Source organism: Malus domestica, chromosome 11, assembly GCF_042453785.1.
Source record: "Malus domestica chromosome 11, GDT2T_hap1".
NCBI lineage: Eukaryota > Viridiplantae > Streptophyta > Magnoliopsida > Rosales > Rosaceae > Malus > Malus domestica.
The window spans coordinates 9139342-9155019 of record NC_091671.1 but is presented as its reverse complement, the minus strand read 5'-3'; the positions used below and the strand labels follow the sequence as shown (position 1 = coordinate 9155019).

Sequence of the window (15678 nt, the reverse complement as noted above, 5' to 3'; positions counted from 1 at the left end):
TGTTTTTCTCCTACAGAAGGCCTGATTATAAGAGAAATTTTTCGGGTTGTCCCTCAGGACCGACCGCATTGCCTTCCACTCGCAAACATAAGCACCCGGCTCCAACCTCATTGTGTCTTGTTGACGGGCGGACACAAGAATCTCTCCTACCATAGAATACTGCCTTCTCTAGTGTGGAAACCTTAAAAGGAGACTTGATTATGTGTACCTGGTTTTGCAGTTGTGTTTCATTTGGGGTTCTTTTTGCTTTTCATTTTTTCTCTTGGACTGATAAGTAAGTGATTTGGTTCTTGGATTGAACTCTAAAGCGATTTGATATAAAATTTCAGATTTGGCCAGAGTGCTAATATGCATTTGAATCAAATCGTGCACACCCCTAAACTCGCTCATCGAAAAAGAATATTTTTCTGGTCGATAAAAATATGATGACTTGTTTGCAATAGTTTATTTATTTCAAGTGCGCTTAATGTCAAACGCATTGACCTAATGAGCCTGAGTGCACAATGTCGGTTGACTGTTGTCATTGCAATAATTCATTTGCAGATAAGAGCGGCCTGTAGTACACCGTTTTGTACGGTCCCAAAACATTCATTTGAAGCATGACCATCGGAGGTCTTGTGCCGGGGAAAGGCCGGTCCTGAGATTTTGGGATCCTGTGCGAGACTTGACCTTTAAATTGTATAAAATTTTCATTACTATGTTTTCTTTTACATTTTAATTTTTATGATTATGGATGAATTGAGATAAAAAAGCAAAACAAAACAAATTTAGGTGTGGTGGACTGGTGGTCAGGTACTTATTTGCATCCCTATGTTTTTGAGTTAGAAACTCCTTATTTATAAAATACAAAAAAAAAGAATAAAAGCCCTTAAAAGGTCTAACATTATAGTTGCTATGTTTTCTTTTACATTTTTAATCATAAAAAATGATAATATAAAAGAAAAAACAAATTCTTGGTGTGGTAGCTAGGTGCCTATTTACCTCCCCTAAGTTTTTGGGTTCAAAACACCATGCTTTTTTTCCAAAAAAAAAAAAAAAAACACCATGCTTTTAAATACCAAATTTTTTTTTAAATAAAACATTAAACCATGCTTTTAGATACCAAAATAATTAAAAATAAAACACACATAAAAGCCACAACTGGGAAGACTCAAACCCAGTTCCTAGATAGGGATAATACGCTCAGGACAATTGCACTGAGAGAACAATTTAGTATATTGTTGCACGTTTAAATTTATATATGAAATATACAAGTAAAGTAAAATCGTAAATCGGAGCCCTTCCGAATTTGAAGGCTCTGTGCGGCATCACTTGCACCTTTTCAGGGCCGGCACTAGCCGGGGGTCGTTTCGTCACTTAGTATTTGACTTTTGCTGAATTACGAAATATCATCGAGTGAACTTCGCCTTCCATTCGTATACTCCTATGCTCGTATGATTGACACGTAAAAGCAATGCAACTCGTCTATAAATACTACGAGTTGTGCTAGTATCAGTTCTCTTTTATTCAGGAAGTGTCAATAACTTGTTTATCTTATTTGTGGCTTAAATACAATGAGGTTTTAATTGCTTTTTTGGGCAATTTACATATGCAGTGAAGTGGAAGGAGCACTTTAAGGTGGATATGTGAATTTCCCTTACATGTGTGATTAATACCAATACTAAATAACAACCGACACTCGTTAATCTTAAGTCAGAGTCTTAACACCAACCCATATCTGCTTAGACCAACAAAAAGTTGTAAAAGCACATGCGGTTTAAAGTGCCTTTTTCCACTTGTACTTATAGTTTAGTAGATCCGATAACATTTATTTGTTTGTTGGCTAAGCTAAGATTAATCTCTTTTGCTTATTTATTCAAACAGCTAAACCAACAAAAGAAAAATAGGGCAGTCCTGTTTCTTAATATTTAATGTTCAAATGCATTAATGTACTGAGTACATCGTAATGACGTTTCAGTCCAGTACAATGTCATGTTAATTTTACTATACATATTTTTGCGTTATTAAACTGAAACACTATTGTAACTGTGTGCTTGGTCTATCTAACTACTTATCCCACACGATGGTGAAAAGGAAATTTTGATTCGGCGCATGTAGATAAGAATATTGGACGTTGAATATGTTCAAAAAGGTTCAAACTCAGTAAGTAGATCCACACAAAAAGAAAAGAAAAGAAAATCTACCTCAGTAGTTTGTGTTAATTTTGATTTGTTGTCTGCTTGGTGTTCACTTACAAACATATGGCAATGTTATTAGCTACCTAAATTATTTTTTCGGTGAAAGAAGTTCCTAAATTCATTAAAAATTGCTAATTTTTATTTCTACTATTATATTTAAAGCTATTTTATCCATTTTTTCGTCAACTTAAATTACTTGACACATTTTAGACTGTAATACCGTCTTTTTCTCGCCAACAAGCCATTAACATTTCACATAGGTTACGAATTTAACATCTAATTTACCTCCAAAGTTAACTTCATGTACTATTTCTTTCTGAAAAATTGTCAATCTACCCTCTAACGTGTATCACATACAAGTAACGTGACTTAAATTGATGAAAAATTGAATATAGCAGATTCGAATATAATATTAGGGATGTATTTGGCGGATCTTTATAATTCAATGACTGATTTTTCTGATAAAATAGTTTATAGACCTAATTTTCACTCAAATGATAATTCAGAAACTAAATTGATAGTTCATCCATTTTTATATGCATCATATCATTTCTCTTTGTGATGTGAGCATTCAAATGTATTTTTTTTATGTGTCACTTGGTTATTGTTTTGGTTTGGGGTTTAGGATTTAGGTTTATGATTTAGGGTTTAGGATTGTAAACCTTAACTCGAGGTTTTCCATTTCTCAAACATGTGTATTATTATGCATCCACAGCCCTAATCCCATTATTTAGCCACCGTATATCCTCCTTGACAAAATACACTGTAATATGCATGGCGACATAAAAGTAAAGGAAAACTAATGAAAATAGCTTGAAAACTTTGAGTTTTAATAATAAAAACAAAATAAAGGGTAAAGTGAATAATATCAGGTTTAACTTTTTAGTGTAAAAATGTGGTTTTTCATTAAAGTGAACAGTATTGTGGGCTTTTCGTTAAAGCTTCCTATAAGTAATTCAATGAGAATGTACGGAATCTGACTTTAGTTCCCCGTCAATCTCGTTTTCGAGTCTACATATTGGCATCACCTTTTGACTGGTTTCTCACAGTTCTAGCCTTACGTTGTATAATATCATTTGCTTTTTATTCATCTCCCTTAATTTGGGGTTGTTCATTTTAACACACACATTGGACATTGCTTTCATAAATATATTAATATTATTATGAGAAGAGGGAACATTTAAACACGTAATATTTACAAAAGAAAAAAGTCACTTCAAATAAGTTATTATGCACTCGTCACCAGAACAATCATCATAAAAAGAGTGTTTATTCGTAGTATACCCTTCCAATTCATTTCATATTTCAACTCTTGTTTTTTCTTTCTTCTTCAACTCATTTTTGAAACAAAAAGCAATGCTCACTCGCCTTATCTGTCCCCTTACTAATCAATAAAAAATTAACAAATGAAAACGAGATTTATGAAACAATCATCATAAAAAGAGTGTTTACTCATGATATACCCTTCCAATTCATTTCATATTTCAACTCTTGTTTTTTCTTTCTCCTTCAACTCATTTTTGAAACAAAAAGCAATGCTCACTCGCCTTATCTATCCCCTTACTAATCAATAAAAAATTAACAAATGAAAACGAGATTTCTTTTTTTCATAAAAAGATTTTTTAAAACAAAGAAACCTTCACTGAATCAAGTAATTATTGTTTAAAATGTTAGACGAAAGTTAAAATGTCTCGATGAGTCTCCTCGACATTTTTTCCAAAGGAAAAGAATCAAGTAATTATTTTGTTTGTTAATTATTTTATTTTTTTTACAAGGATAATTATGGATACGTGAATTAATAATTTGTGGCCAACTTAAAATTGCTTTCTCGCTACTCTTCCAATTTGCTACGCAAGTTCTCGAAGTCGTCTTGACGGCACCGTTCCAGACAGCCAGCTCAGCTCCCACGGCTTATTCTCGGCTCGCTCCCTCCAGCCGACTTCTGGGCCACGTTCCACAGTTCCGCTGGTACGACACTTGGCAGACATGCCCCTGCGTGGGACCCTGGTCAAGTGGGTCCCGATACAAGACTTTTCGTGCGTAATCCGAAAGTTGTGGTCGGACGATCACAGTTAAGGTTCATGATGATCACAAATGTGAAAAATGGGCATTTCAATCGGCTGTAATTTTGTCAAAATAAGTGTGACATCATGCGTAGAGGAGGAATACGTAAGGCATACCAATGGAAATACGTCATTTGTCTGTTTAAAGGTGAGCCACCGCACTGGGCAATAGTTGGGAGAAATTTTACTGTATTGGAACGCAATCGGTGCACTAAGTGTCACAATATTTTTATTTCACATATTTAATTATTGTATTATGATATTTGATGTACTATGTATTAAGTTGTATTTTTTGAAACATTGAAAGATCCTCCAATGTTATATTTTATCCACTCTTTCCGTGGAGATTGAAAATGTAAATATTTTTTGGAGAACCTAAAAATCAATGTATTTAGCAAGTGGCATTTTATCATAATAGTGAAAAAATGTTGAGCTCTTGCATGACGGCGTTGTTCGAACTTTGTCGATGACTAATCTAACATTTGATCTAACAAAATCTATCGTTTACCAAAAAAAAAAATCAATGTGTTTAGTTGGTTTTGGTATATGCCACTGCCTCACGGGATTTAGGGTTTTCAAAAAGTCGGGAAGAGAAAGCATAGCTAGGGCATTTCTCCCCTCAATTTATGTAGGCCCTTATGCCAGCAACTAGGAATTTCTTGCTTTACAAAGATAGCAATATGAGCCACGAGTCATCCATGCCATTTTTCGTGTACATGCATGCAAAAGCACAACCAAATTTTTTTACTGAGGTCGGCTATAACTTTTGTTGCCCCGTTGCCCGTTTATGATGTGCAGTGGTAGATTGACGTTGTCTTGGAAGATGCTATATGTAGATGATATTTACTGGTTGGATATGTTGATTCAATAACGGTAAGATAATGGAAGCTCACTTAACTAATAATTCATATTGATCATATAACGTAACATGTGCATGCATGAATTAGTTAGGCAAACTGCTTCAAACAAATGATCACAAATGACCATTTGTTAATGTGCATGGATCTCATATATATGGTATTCATCAATCAACCGTTTTTAATAGCCAACGCATACATGAATGACTATATTCATTAGTACGACACTTCCAAAAAGTTATGTATTGAGCATATGAATAGTCGAACTGGTTAGGAGATCTATCAAATATGGATCAATAATGTTGGAAATTTTTGGAATGATTGAGGTAAAAGGAAGGGGAAAACACATGGAGTCACGTAAGCTATACGTGATGGTTTCAGCACTTTACAGCTAAGTGATTTTCTCTACGTTTTCTTGGTAAGTGAGGCAGATGGTTTTTCAACTTTTGATCGACACTGATCATGGTGTCTCACAAGAATCGCAATGGGTGGGTGGTGAGGCAACTTTCACGAGGGAACCTTCCTCCATTGGCAATACTCTGCTTGGCTTATATTTGGTGAAAAGACATGAAGGGCCAGTAAAATCCAGAAAACTAGAACTTATAAAAAGATGTGGATGGAGGGAGGGAGGGAGAGTATGAGAAGGTTCATAGATGGTCCCAGGAACCAATCATTCTGTGAAAAAACGTATGTTATGGGGCTCACGCCTAAAATAAATTACTCGCAATCCTTTAAGTGGTTATATCATTATTGGTTCTCGTCCATGAAACTATCAACTGATAAGTTTTTTAATATGATCGTTATATTGTTACGTGATATTACTAATCTGGTCATATTGTAATATGTATATCTCTATTTATTAATATTCTATCATATTATATAATGCATAGATAAGTACCATTACATGACAATTGGACCATGACGTTTAAAAGTTTTCTTTGTCAAATTAACGTTACTCTTTAACGGAACAATCGATGACCCTATTTTTTGCTTTGGATGGGGGAGTGGTACCCTCAGTCGTGCTAATCACTTCTGTGTCTTCTGGACACAGCCATAGTTAATATGTGCCGGTGACGCCAACGATGGATGAACATTTTTTTATCTCTCAGAAGGTTAAGGTTTCCTTTAAAAGGAAAGTTCTTATTTGTTGTTTATAAGGCATGTCGGTAGACATAGCAAATTCACTTGGGACTAAGAGATTGGGACAGTGATTAGGTTTTATATTTTTTGCCAACTTTTGAAAGACAATGACAAAACTATCACTAACACCAATCAAAAGGGCTCAAAACATAATTAACCTTTATTAACCACGTATAATTGCATATATACAATCTTAATCAAACAAACTGCAAACTATTTTCCCTTCAAAATCATTTCTTTCAATGATAATTACTAACCGATTGTTATAAAGAAAACGTTATATACACGTGTAATATGCAAACAAACAAAAATGGGTCAAAAGAAGGTGACGAACTCTTTGATGGATGGATTGCAAATGATGGTATGTTTGCCCACTTGAATTATATTAACATATTTTAATTCATGATGCAAGAATAGCACATGTTTTGCAGATAATATGAGGCTACTTTAACATATTTTCTTGTTGGGTGCTAGGTTTATACTACTATTAAATTTTAATAATATTTTGTTAATTATAAAGTGGTTTTCTTTTGCACGACAATATTTTAGCTTAAAAGAGAAGTGCTACTATGCCCACCGTCTTTTACCGCCTCCATATATTTTGCCACCAACCATTAAAGCTAAAAACTATGGAGTACTATTTCAACACTCAACCTACTAATCTAATATCTAATTTACTAACGTTATTGTTCGACTAAAATATAAAAAAATTAAAAAAAACTCAGAATAATTTCTAAAATAACCTTTTTTTTTTTTTTTTGCTTTTCTGCCACCCACCTAAAATAACCTAAAAGTAAAAACAACGACAACCTAGCCGAACCATCCCCTCCCCCTAAAATACCAGCCGCCCATCCTCCCAAAATCCACCTGCACGACCACCCCCGATACCACAGGTGCGCCCACCAATTCCCAGAACCCACCCCAGTCCCAAATTTTGCAGAACCACCACAAACTGTCTACCTCCACCCATGTAGCCTCCTATGTGCACATTTCTAGTCTCGACTTCAAATCAATATGGCACACTATCACGAGAGAGGGGGGGGGGGGGGGGGCGGGGGGAGCGGGGGGAGCGGGTTAGGTGATGGGTTGGCTTGTCAAGGTTGGTTTGTGGGGGTGACGACGTTAGGATTTTTATTTTTAGCATTTTCAAATTTAATATTATTGCAAGAGGATAAATTTATCAACAAAATATTTAACTTGATGTGAGTAGAAAAATAAGACAAATGAGTGGATTTAGCAACACTCTAAAAAAATTTGAACTACACCACATAATAAATCAGACATAGGATACCAAATTTGTCATTCATATTAGCTAAAGTCTCACCTACAATGGAGAAAAATGCATTGAATTGTAATATTAATAACGAAAAAGTAATATTTTAAACAATTCTAACCTATGATAATTTTCTAGAGCTGCTAGACCCACTCTAGTGTCTAATTTCTCCACTCACATTATAATCTCACTCATCATAAAAAGTTATAAATTTGAAATACTATTTCCCCATCCACTACTGTTCCCAAAAAATTGAAATGTTATTTCCTCAACAACGAAGTTTTTTTCGACGAATATCTACCAGCAAATGAATGACTCTTCAAATGTTTTGCTGTTTTGTGATTAGGCACCCTACTAACTTACCATCAATATCCAATCATTATTAGTTATTAGCTTCTTACCCTTTAATTAGAAAATGCATCTTTCATTCTAGAATTTCTTTTATCCTCGTCCTTTATGCCTTTTTTTGTGAATTTTGCTTACCTATTGTCCATTCATTTCATAGCTTAACGTAAGTTTAGGGCTCCTGATTCCTGTTACCTTTTCGCGTCCAACATATTATTAATTAAAAAATCTTTATCAGTTATTTTACAAATAGACAAACTTGCAATCAAATTTTTATTAAAACATGAGCTTAGAGATAAGAAGGAGCGCACTACCCTAAGTTTTATATGCATCATTTTCTGCTTTTGCAACACACCATTTTTTCTATTTTTTCTCCCCCACAATACGATATCCAATAACTCTCACGTGCATGTGCATGTGCACAGAAGGTGGACAATTAACCAAAATTTTCTTTCGAAATGGACACTTAATCAAATTTGAAAAAGAAAAAGTACGGAAAAATTCAGTGCTAAATTAAATTAAGTTGCAGAGTCCCAAAGCTCCAAGGCTAAAGCCGAGCCATCTTACCCATTTCTCATGCTAAGAAGATTGGGATCTTTGAAAACCAAATCAAACGGCTAAAAGAAAGCTTAAGCAGATATGAGCAGCCTTATCTGCAGTGACTCGACTGAATAACATAGAGCAAGAGGAGGAGAGAGAGAGAGCAAAACCAAGGAACAGAGCTGTAGAAAACATTGAGCTGAAGAGCTTGCGGGACCAGCTCGCCATCAATGCATTGTTCCCCACCCTCCTTTACAGCCCAACCCTCGCTCCATCAAACCAAAAGCTTTAAGTCAACTTGCTCCTACTCAGAACAAAGAAACTCTTTCTTTTCTGCATCTCTGCACATTGGAAAGTAGAAACCAGCACACTAAAAAGCATAAACAACCCACCTCCCTCTCTGTTCTCTCTCTCTCTGACTCCATTCCAGTTTTCGAAAAAAAGAAGAGGTTGGTTTTTGGATTCATGGTTTTGTAGTTCATGGGTTTTTGTTAATTTTGTATTTAGATTAAGAAAGTTTCTTTCTTGTTTCGGAGAAAAACAAATTGAATTTTCAGTTAAAACCAGTCAATTTCGGGTTGAAAAGTTACTGCTTTTACTCTAGATCTGTCAGTTTTGAAGTTCATCTGAAGTGCTTTCAGCTGAAACAAAATTTGTGTGATCTGCAGGTGGAGAATTTGAAAAAAGCTGGTTGGTTTTTCTGGAGTAAGGTTTCATGGGGGTCTGCCTGAGCGCCCGAATCAAAGCTGAGAGCTCTGTTAATACAGGTACTCGCTTTATTTTTTTTATTACAATCGATATCAGTACTCCATGGGGAGGTTGGAACCCGGGAAACAGTGGATTGAAGAAGGCCTTATTCGCAAGGGCAATCCATCACTTGCGTACTTGCTTGATTTCGGTTCAGTTGTGTGTTTTCTTATCGATGCCTTGTCGGGGGCTGTATAAATTGATTTCCGCTTCACGTTTACTTGTGCAGGTTCAAAATTTGTTAGCAATGATGAGAACCTCAGCAGCACAAGCAGTAAGGTCTCATCATTTTCGGCACCTCCAACTCCTCGGAGCGAGGGCGAGATCTTGAAGTCTCCCAATCTGAAGAGCTTTAGTTATAATGACCTCAAATTGGCCACCAGGAATTTCCGTCCTGATAGTGTGTTGGGAGAAGGTGGATTTGGTTCGGTTTTCAAGGGGTGGATTGATGAAAATTCGTTCACTGCTGCAAAGCCCGGGAGTGGCATAGTTTTGGCTGTGAAACGGCTTAACCAAGAAAGTTTTCAGGGTCACCGAGAGTGGTTGGTGAGTTCTTTTCCCGACCGTATACTTCTCACAGAACGAAAACTTGCGCATTTATGACTTATCGTGTGCTTCCATTTGGGTTTTGTAGGCAGAAGTGAATTATCTAGGACAGCTCTATCATCCGAATCTCGTGAAACTAATCGGCTACTGCTTGGAGGATGAACACCGACTTCTGGTGTACGAATTCATGCCTCGAGGCAGCTTGGAAAACCATTTGTTCAGGAGTAAGTTCGTTTAGCAACATGTCTGGATACCTTTGAAACGAGATTGTTTTGAGAAGTTAATGTATTGACAGTCTTGAACTGATATTGTACCAGGAGGCTCTTATTTCCAACCTCTTTCCTGGAACCTCCGGATGAAGGTTGCCCTTGGTGCTGCAAAGGGGCTTGCTTTTCTTCACAGTGCTGAAACAAAAGTGATATACCGAGATTTCAAGACGTCAAACATCCTGATTGATTCGGTATGTGACTATCGAATGTGTTCATTGCAATATTATTGATTTGTGATATCCTGAGAATTCCATTGATTTGTGATGTAATTCCAGAACTACAATGCAAAACTTTCCGACTTTGGTTTGGCCAAGGACGGGCCAACGGGTGATAAAAGCCACGTCTCCACGAGGGTCATGGGTACCTACGGATACGCAGCTCCAGAATATCTAGCCACAGGTATTATACTTCGATTCCGCCCGTTGGCATCTCCGATCCGGGAGTATATATTCATTTTAAGTGGTCAACTGACTTGGAATCTCTAGTTTTTTTTTGACAATTCAACTTGGAATCTTGCCATGTGCTTTGGTTCATATTCCTGATTAGCGTATATCAAAATCGATGCCTGTGTAACGGCTCCACTTTTCACTGATTCCAGGTCATCTGACTGCCAAGAGCGACATATATAGCTTCGGAGTCGTTTTGTTGGAGATGTTATCTGGCCGGAGAGCAGTTGACAAGAATCGGCCATCCGGAGAACACAATCTGGTGGAGTGGGCTAAACCCTTCTTGGCAAACAAGCGTAAGATCTTTCGCATCATAGACAACCGTCTGGAAGGCCAGTATTCAATGGACGGAGCTCACAAGGCGGCTACCCTTGCAGCACGATGCATATCCGCAGAATCCAAGCTCAGGCCAAACATGGACGAGGTCGTAACTACACTTGAACAACTGCAAGATTCTAATGCCACCGGAGGCACTCAGAGTAATGGTCAAAGGATGCGCAGACGAAGTGCAGACGATGCTAACAATGCCAAGCGCGCAGCAGATGATGCCTTAAGGGCAGCTAACAAGGCAACGAATACCGTCGCCTATCCTCGGCCATCTGCTTCCCCACTTTACGCTTGAGAATAGAGTCGAAGTAAATGCAAAACGCTGCTGCAATATACGAATGTTTGTCCGGTGATCGTACAGTTTATTCCGGCTAAATGTTATTCAAAATTCAGCATTTTATTGACAAATTAGGTGAGCTTGTGACGATGTTGTACCTTCTTAATCACCAAATTGTAACTTTAGCTGTTCCATTTCCTGCATAGCTGCATTTTTTTAACCTTTTCTTTATTTATACCTAATACTTTTGGTCCTGGTAAATGGAGATTTCTTCAATTTCTATATTTTTCTCAAAAGCATGAAAACTTCAGTAATCAACAATAATAAACAGTAAACAAGTATGCAAGCAATGGAATGCTCAACTGGTTAGGAATCATGATCTTTCTCTTCAACTCATTGCGTTTCAGGATGACCCTTGATCTTTTTCCACAAGGATCACAGATGAGAGAACTCAAGAAGAGCTGCCGACTCCAACTTAGTCCTACGATCCATACTAGACTTGACCAACTGGTGACGATCCATACTAGACTTGACCAACTGGTGGCGAACTCGCTTTAGGAGAAAAACGTATTAGTAGCTTATATGCCATGGGAATGTTACAATTCTGAAGATGCGGCACTCATTAGTGAGAGTAGGCATGGAGATGGGATTTCGAGGAAGAACAGAAGATGGAAAATGAATGTAAGCATGGAGAAGGGATTTCGAGGAAGAACAGAAGATGGAAAATGAATGGAGGAATGGAGAACCCTAGAGCAAAAGCTCATTGGCGACATCGAAAATGAATATGTGTTGCAATATTATCGGTTCATGTCATTCGGTAAGAAAATGAGGTCCGGCTTGATTAGGAATGTTTCCTTCGGCTTAATTAGGCCCAGGAATATTCTATCGTTTATGGGCTTGGAACCTCCCTCCTTGTGGAGTGAGCTTGCCGTAATTTGAATTCTTCTTTGAACGTAGAGACATCTATAAGGAAAGCTTTCACATTTGGATTACAAAACTCATTTGACATTGGACTGCCATCGTTCCCGCTCACCTCTACGACGTGTGAGGACTCGTTACACGGAAGAGAGAATGAACTTGTGCCACACATTTTGTGCATTAATGAAACGGACGCGTGCCTCAAATGTGCAGTGTCCCTTTACAAATTATATTTACAGCCATCTACCGAAAAGGAAAAAGAATGGATAGGGAATCCTGTACCTCTGTAATATTTGAACAAGAAGCATCTGTTGTTCTCGATGTCAAGGTCGAAATGCGCCTGTTGGTTCTTTTCTGCCACAAGCTGGCTGAATGCTTGATCACCAAGTTCTTATCAACCCCGGGGTCCAGTTTCTCCAATCCAACTTCCCAATAGATTTGTTTCTAAAGTTAACCATGTCTTTTATGTCAAAAACCCTCTTTTTGTTTCCTTGTTTGGTAGACTCGATCTCAGTCTCCTCCACGGTTTCTTCATTTGATTCTTCAGTTTCAATCACAGGTTCAGGGACTACTTCGTCTTGAGGTGACAGCTCATCTATGATGCATCCCAAAACCCCAACCACCTCACTCATTTTTGGGCGAGACTTTGGTTGCTTTGATAGACACCGGTTAGCTAATGATGCAAGGTTTTGAGCTGATTTGATACTATACTGTCCTTCAAGCCGAGGGTCCAAAATAAGGTGGAATTTCTTTGAGTCTGGAACATAGGGCTTGACCCATTCCAAAAGCTTTTGCTCACTGCGGGGCAAATTTCTCTCCACCGCCCTCCTTCCTGTGATGAGCTCGTACAGAACCACTCCGAAGCTCCACACATCACTTTTAGCAGTCAGCTTCCCCGTATGTACATATTCAGGAGCCGCATAACCTACTGTTCCCACAACCTATAAAAGCGAATATTCATGGTAAGTAATGCATTTCCCAGAATGCAGGACTTATAATTCACCAGAAACAAGCAAAGAAGTTGGTTTCCATCATTAACAGGTCCCATTTCACAGGAGTGTAGCCATCGGTTAAGTCTTTCAAGAAATTTTGGAAGTGGCAAAGAGGGCCTAGAATCTTCAGACAACCATTTACTTTTACTTTTATCACTAATATCTCCTTGGTGAAACACTGAAACGAGTGGCTTGTGTCCCAAAACTCCCAACACCTAAAGAGCACGATCTGCCCAAATACATTCTAGAAAGACAAACTGCTCTACCCAAAAGATAGTACAACTTACTGTTGTTGAAACGTGACTTGTCCCCTCTGGAGGTCCCTGCCTCGCTAGTCCAAAGTCTGAAAGCTTTGCATTGAAGTCCTCATCTAGCAGAATATTTGATGGTTTAAAGTCGCGGAATATTAGCTGCACCAGTTACAAGGAAGATCCAAATCATATCAGCGAACAGCTAAGTAACCTAAACACAATACGGACTACCGGATATAAGAAAAGTAATGGGAAGCATTTACTTGCAGATATCATCTGCTATAAAAATGGGAAAATTTAGGCACAAAAGACTGTTTGGAGGGATTTGCAAGTGCCAAGGGATATAGGCTAAGTTAGAAATGCACCACAGAATAACGTGAGAACAGTGTCTTCATAAACAATATAGCATACCTGAAAATCCATCTCTTCATGTAGATATGCCAATCCGCGGGCTGCATCTTGAGCGATTCTTAGTCTTGTCATCCATGGGAGAGATGATGAAGATCGAACCAATAGATGGTCCTCCAAGCTTTTATTACGCATAAGTTCATAAACCAATAGCCGTTGAATCCCCCTTTCATCATCTTCTGCACAGTATCCTACTAACTTAACAAGATTTGGGTGCTTGACAACGCCCAACAAGTTTACTTCATTAATCCATTCCTTATGCCCCTGAATACTAGAACGTAAAATACTGCAACCCCGTTAGACAACCTCAAAAACTTGAAAACCTACAATCTCAAATATAGAGCATGTAAAGTAAAGCTACATTCAGACCGTTCAAATAAATCCTTAATCGAAACCAACCACTAATCAAATTATCCTACAAGCAAAACACACTTGCAGCATAAGAGCTCGTTTGAAAGTGTTTTTAAAATGACAGAAAACACTTTTAGAAATAATGTTTCTAGGTTCCAAAAGCACTTTGAAGTGCTTTTCATTGATTCACTTGTATTTTTACTAAAGATTGGTTCCAAAAACATTTTCACAAAAAAACTTTCAGCCATTTTAAAAGCAGCTCTAAACAAGCCCTAAATCTATACAACAGTCAGTGTACCAGCAATGTTAACAACCTTCAACTAGCTGAAATGACACAAATCCCATCTCTAATTCAAACGAACTTTCAACTCCAACCCCACAAATTTTACAAGAAACAAAAACAAAGCAGAACCCACAAAGCAAAAGCCACAGAAAAAAAAAAAAAAAAGCACAAAGGTGAACACTGAACAAAATTGATTCCCAAACAGTTAAAGTGGATGGCTTGAGAAATTCAAATAAAAAATATAAAAAATTGCCAAATAAAAATTTGTAAAATTGCAATCCCATACTACATTTTCTAGCGATTAAAACACTAAAAATTCCAAACTTTTCGCAAAACCATCAACATTTTTGACAATTACAAACCCAAAAATTCAAAACAAAAATTAAAAGGGGATCAAAGAGCATGCCTGGAAGCCATTCCGATTCAACTGTTTGATAGCGACGTCCATTTTCCCGTCGCCGACGTTACAGCCTCTGACGATTCCTCTGTAAACGCACCCAAAACCACCTTCTCCAATCAGTAACGCCCTGCTGAACCCCTTGCTCGCCGCCTTCAGCTCCGAGAACGTGAACACCCTCAGAACATTGGCCCGCCGCAGACTCAGCAGCTCCTGGAACGCCACCGAGTCGGACAGGTCCCTCGAGTCCGAGTCGAACTCGGACCGCCGAGTGGTGCCGTAGCTGCTGGAGGCCACACTGAGGGAGCGCACCCACGACACCTTCGACGTCGCCCGGGGAATGACGCCGGGTTCCTCGTTGTCCCGCCCCTCCCCGTTAGTGAAATGGAAGCACTTCATCAGCTCAGAAGAAAATCCGGCGAAGTTCAAAAGTTGCAGAGAGAGAGCGTCAAGAGAGAGGGGCTTGGAATTGGATCACAAGTCAGACCAACGAAGTTGGACAATATATTTTTGTCTTTATATTTTAAAATGCTGAATTTTAAGAAATTGGGCGGCGATTTTGTTGAGAAAAATAAAAAGAGTGAGATTTTACTTTTATTACTATACTTTGTGTATCGAAACGTGTTTTCATAAAACATTTCTCAATAAAAAAGGCAGATGCCAACCAAAAAGTGCGTTGTTTCAATATGAAGCAACATTGGAGTACAATAATCGAAACAAGCTAGTTTTAGGTGGGGATGTTAATCGGTTGAACTTCAACTCTTGTTCGCCTTGGTTTTTACTTGTTCAAGTTCGATTTGTAAAAAAATGAGCCGGGTTGAACAACGATTAAGCTCGCTAGAAAAATAAGTTCAATTTAAGCTTCTGTATAAACAAAAAAATGCAAGAAATTATTGCAAAAATTATTATTAACACTTCAAAAATATTATTATAAAATTTTCAAATGTCGTTTATCGTTTCTATTTGGAAGACGAATCTCGTTCTATTTTTTACTAAATGCCCACGTATTCTCAATACATTTATAAATTCATAACGAAATATTTGATGTGCCAAGTAACCATTCAGACTGGA

The 15678-nt window shown here is 37.7% G+C and overlaps 2 protein-coding genes across 2 annotated transcripts; one reads left to right on the top strand and one right to left on the bottom strand.

The window, feature by feature from the left end:
• The first annotated feature begins 8374 nt into the window (after positions 1-8374).
• LOC114823247 (probable serine/threonine-protein kinase PBL9) lies at positions 8375-11287 on the top strand. Its single transcript, XM_029098715.2, has 7 exons — positions 8375-8844; positions 9064-9162; positions 9372-9688; positions 9777-9912; positions 10006-10148; positions 10233-10356; positions 10556-11287. Exons 2-7 carry the CDS (start codon positions 9111-9113, stop codon positions 11023-11025), a joined length of 1242 nt encoding a protein of 413 aa, XP_028954548.1. The 5' UTR covers positions 8375-8844; positions 9064-9110; the 3' UTR covers positions 11026-11287.
• Positions 11288-11973: 686 nt separating this feature from the next.
• Positions 11974-15211, bottom strand: LOC114823246 (serine/threonine-protein kinase PCRK1-like). The gene is made up of 4 exons (XM_029098714.2): positions 14617-15211; positions 13580-13840; positions 13205-13327; positions 11974-12866 (listed from the first exon to the last, which is right to left on the bottom strand). Exons 1-4 carry the CDS (start codon positions 15004-15006, stop codon positions 12306-12308), a joined length of 1335 nt encoding a protein of 444 aa, XP_028954547.1. The 5' UTR covers positions 15007-15211; the 3' UTR covers positions 11974-12305.
• Between the last annotated feature and the right edge of the window lie 467 nt (positions 15212-15678).

What these genes read in the sequence shown, in the direction of transcription:
- LOC114823247 (XM_029098715.2), top strand. Translation starts at nt 9,111, where the DNA reads ATGGGGGTCTGCCTGAGCGCCCGAATCAAAGCTGAGAGCTCTGTTAAT. An exon ending in AGGGTCACCGAGAGTGGTTG is followed by an intron (nt 9,689 to 9,776) that starts GTGAGTTCTTTT and finishes TGGGTTTTGTAG; the next exon opens with GCAGAAGTGAATTATCTAGG. An exon ending in CAAACATCCTGATTGATTCG is followed by an intron (nt 10,149 to 10,232) that starts GTATGTGACTAT and finishes ATGTAATTCCAG; the next exon opens with AACTACAATGCAAAACTTTC.
- LOC114823246 (XM_029098714.2), bottom strand. Translation starts at nt 15,006, where the DNA reads ATGAAGTGCTTCCATTTCACTAACGGGGAGGGGCGGGACAACGAGGAA. An exon ending in TGAATCGGAATGGCTTCCAG is followed by an intron (nt 13,841 to 14,616) that starts GCATGCTCTTTG and finishes TCTAGTATTCAG; the next exon opens with GGGCATAAGGAATGGATTAA. An exon ending in CAAGTCACGTTTCAACAACA is followed by an intron (nt 12,867 to 13,204) that starts GTAAGTTGTACT and finishes TCGCTTTTATAG; the next exon opens with GTTGTGGGAACAGTAGGTTA.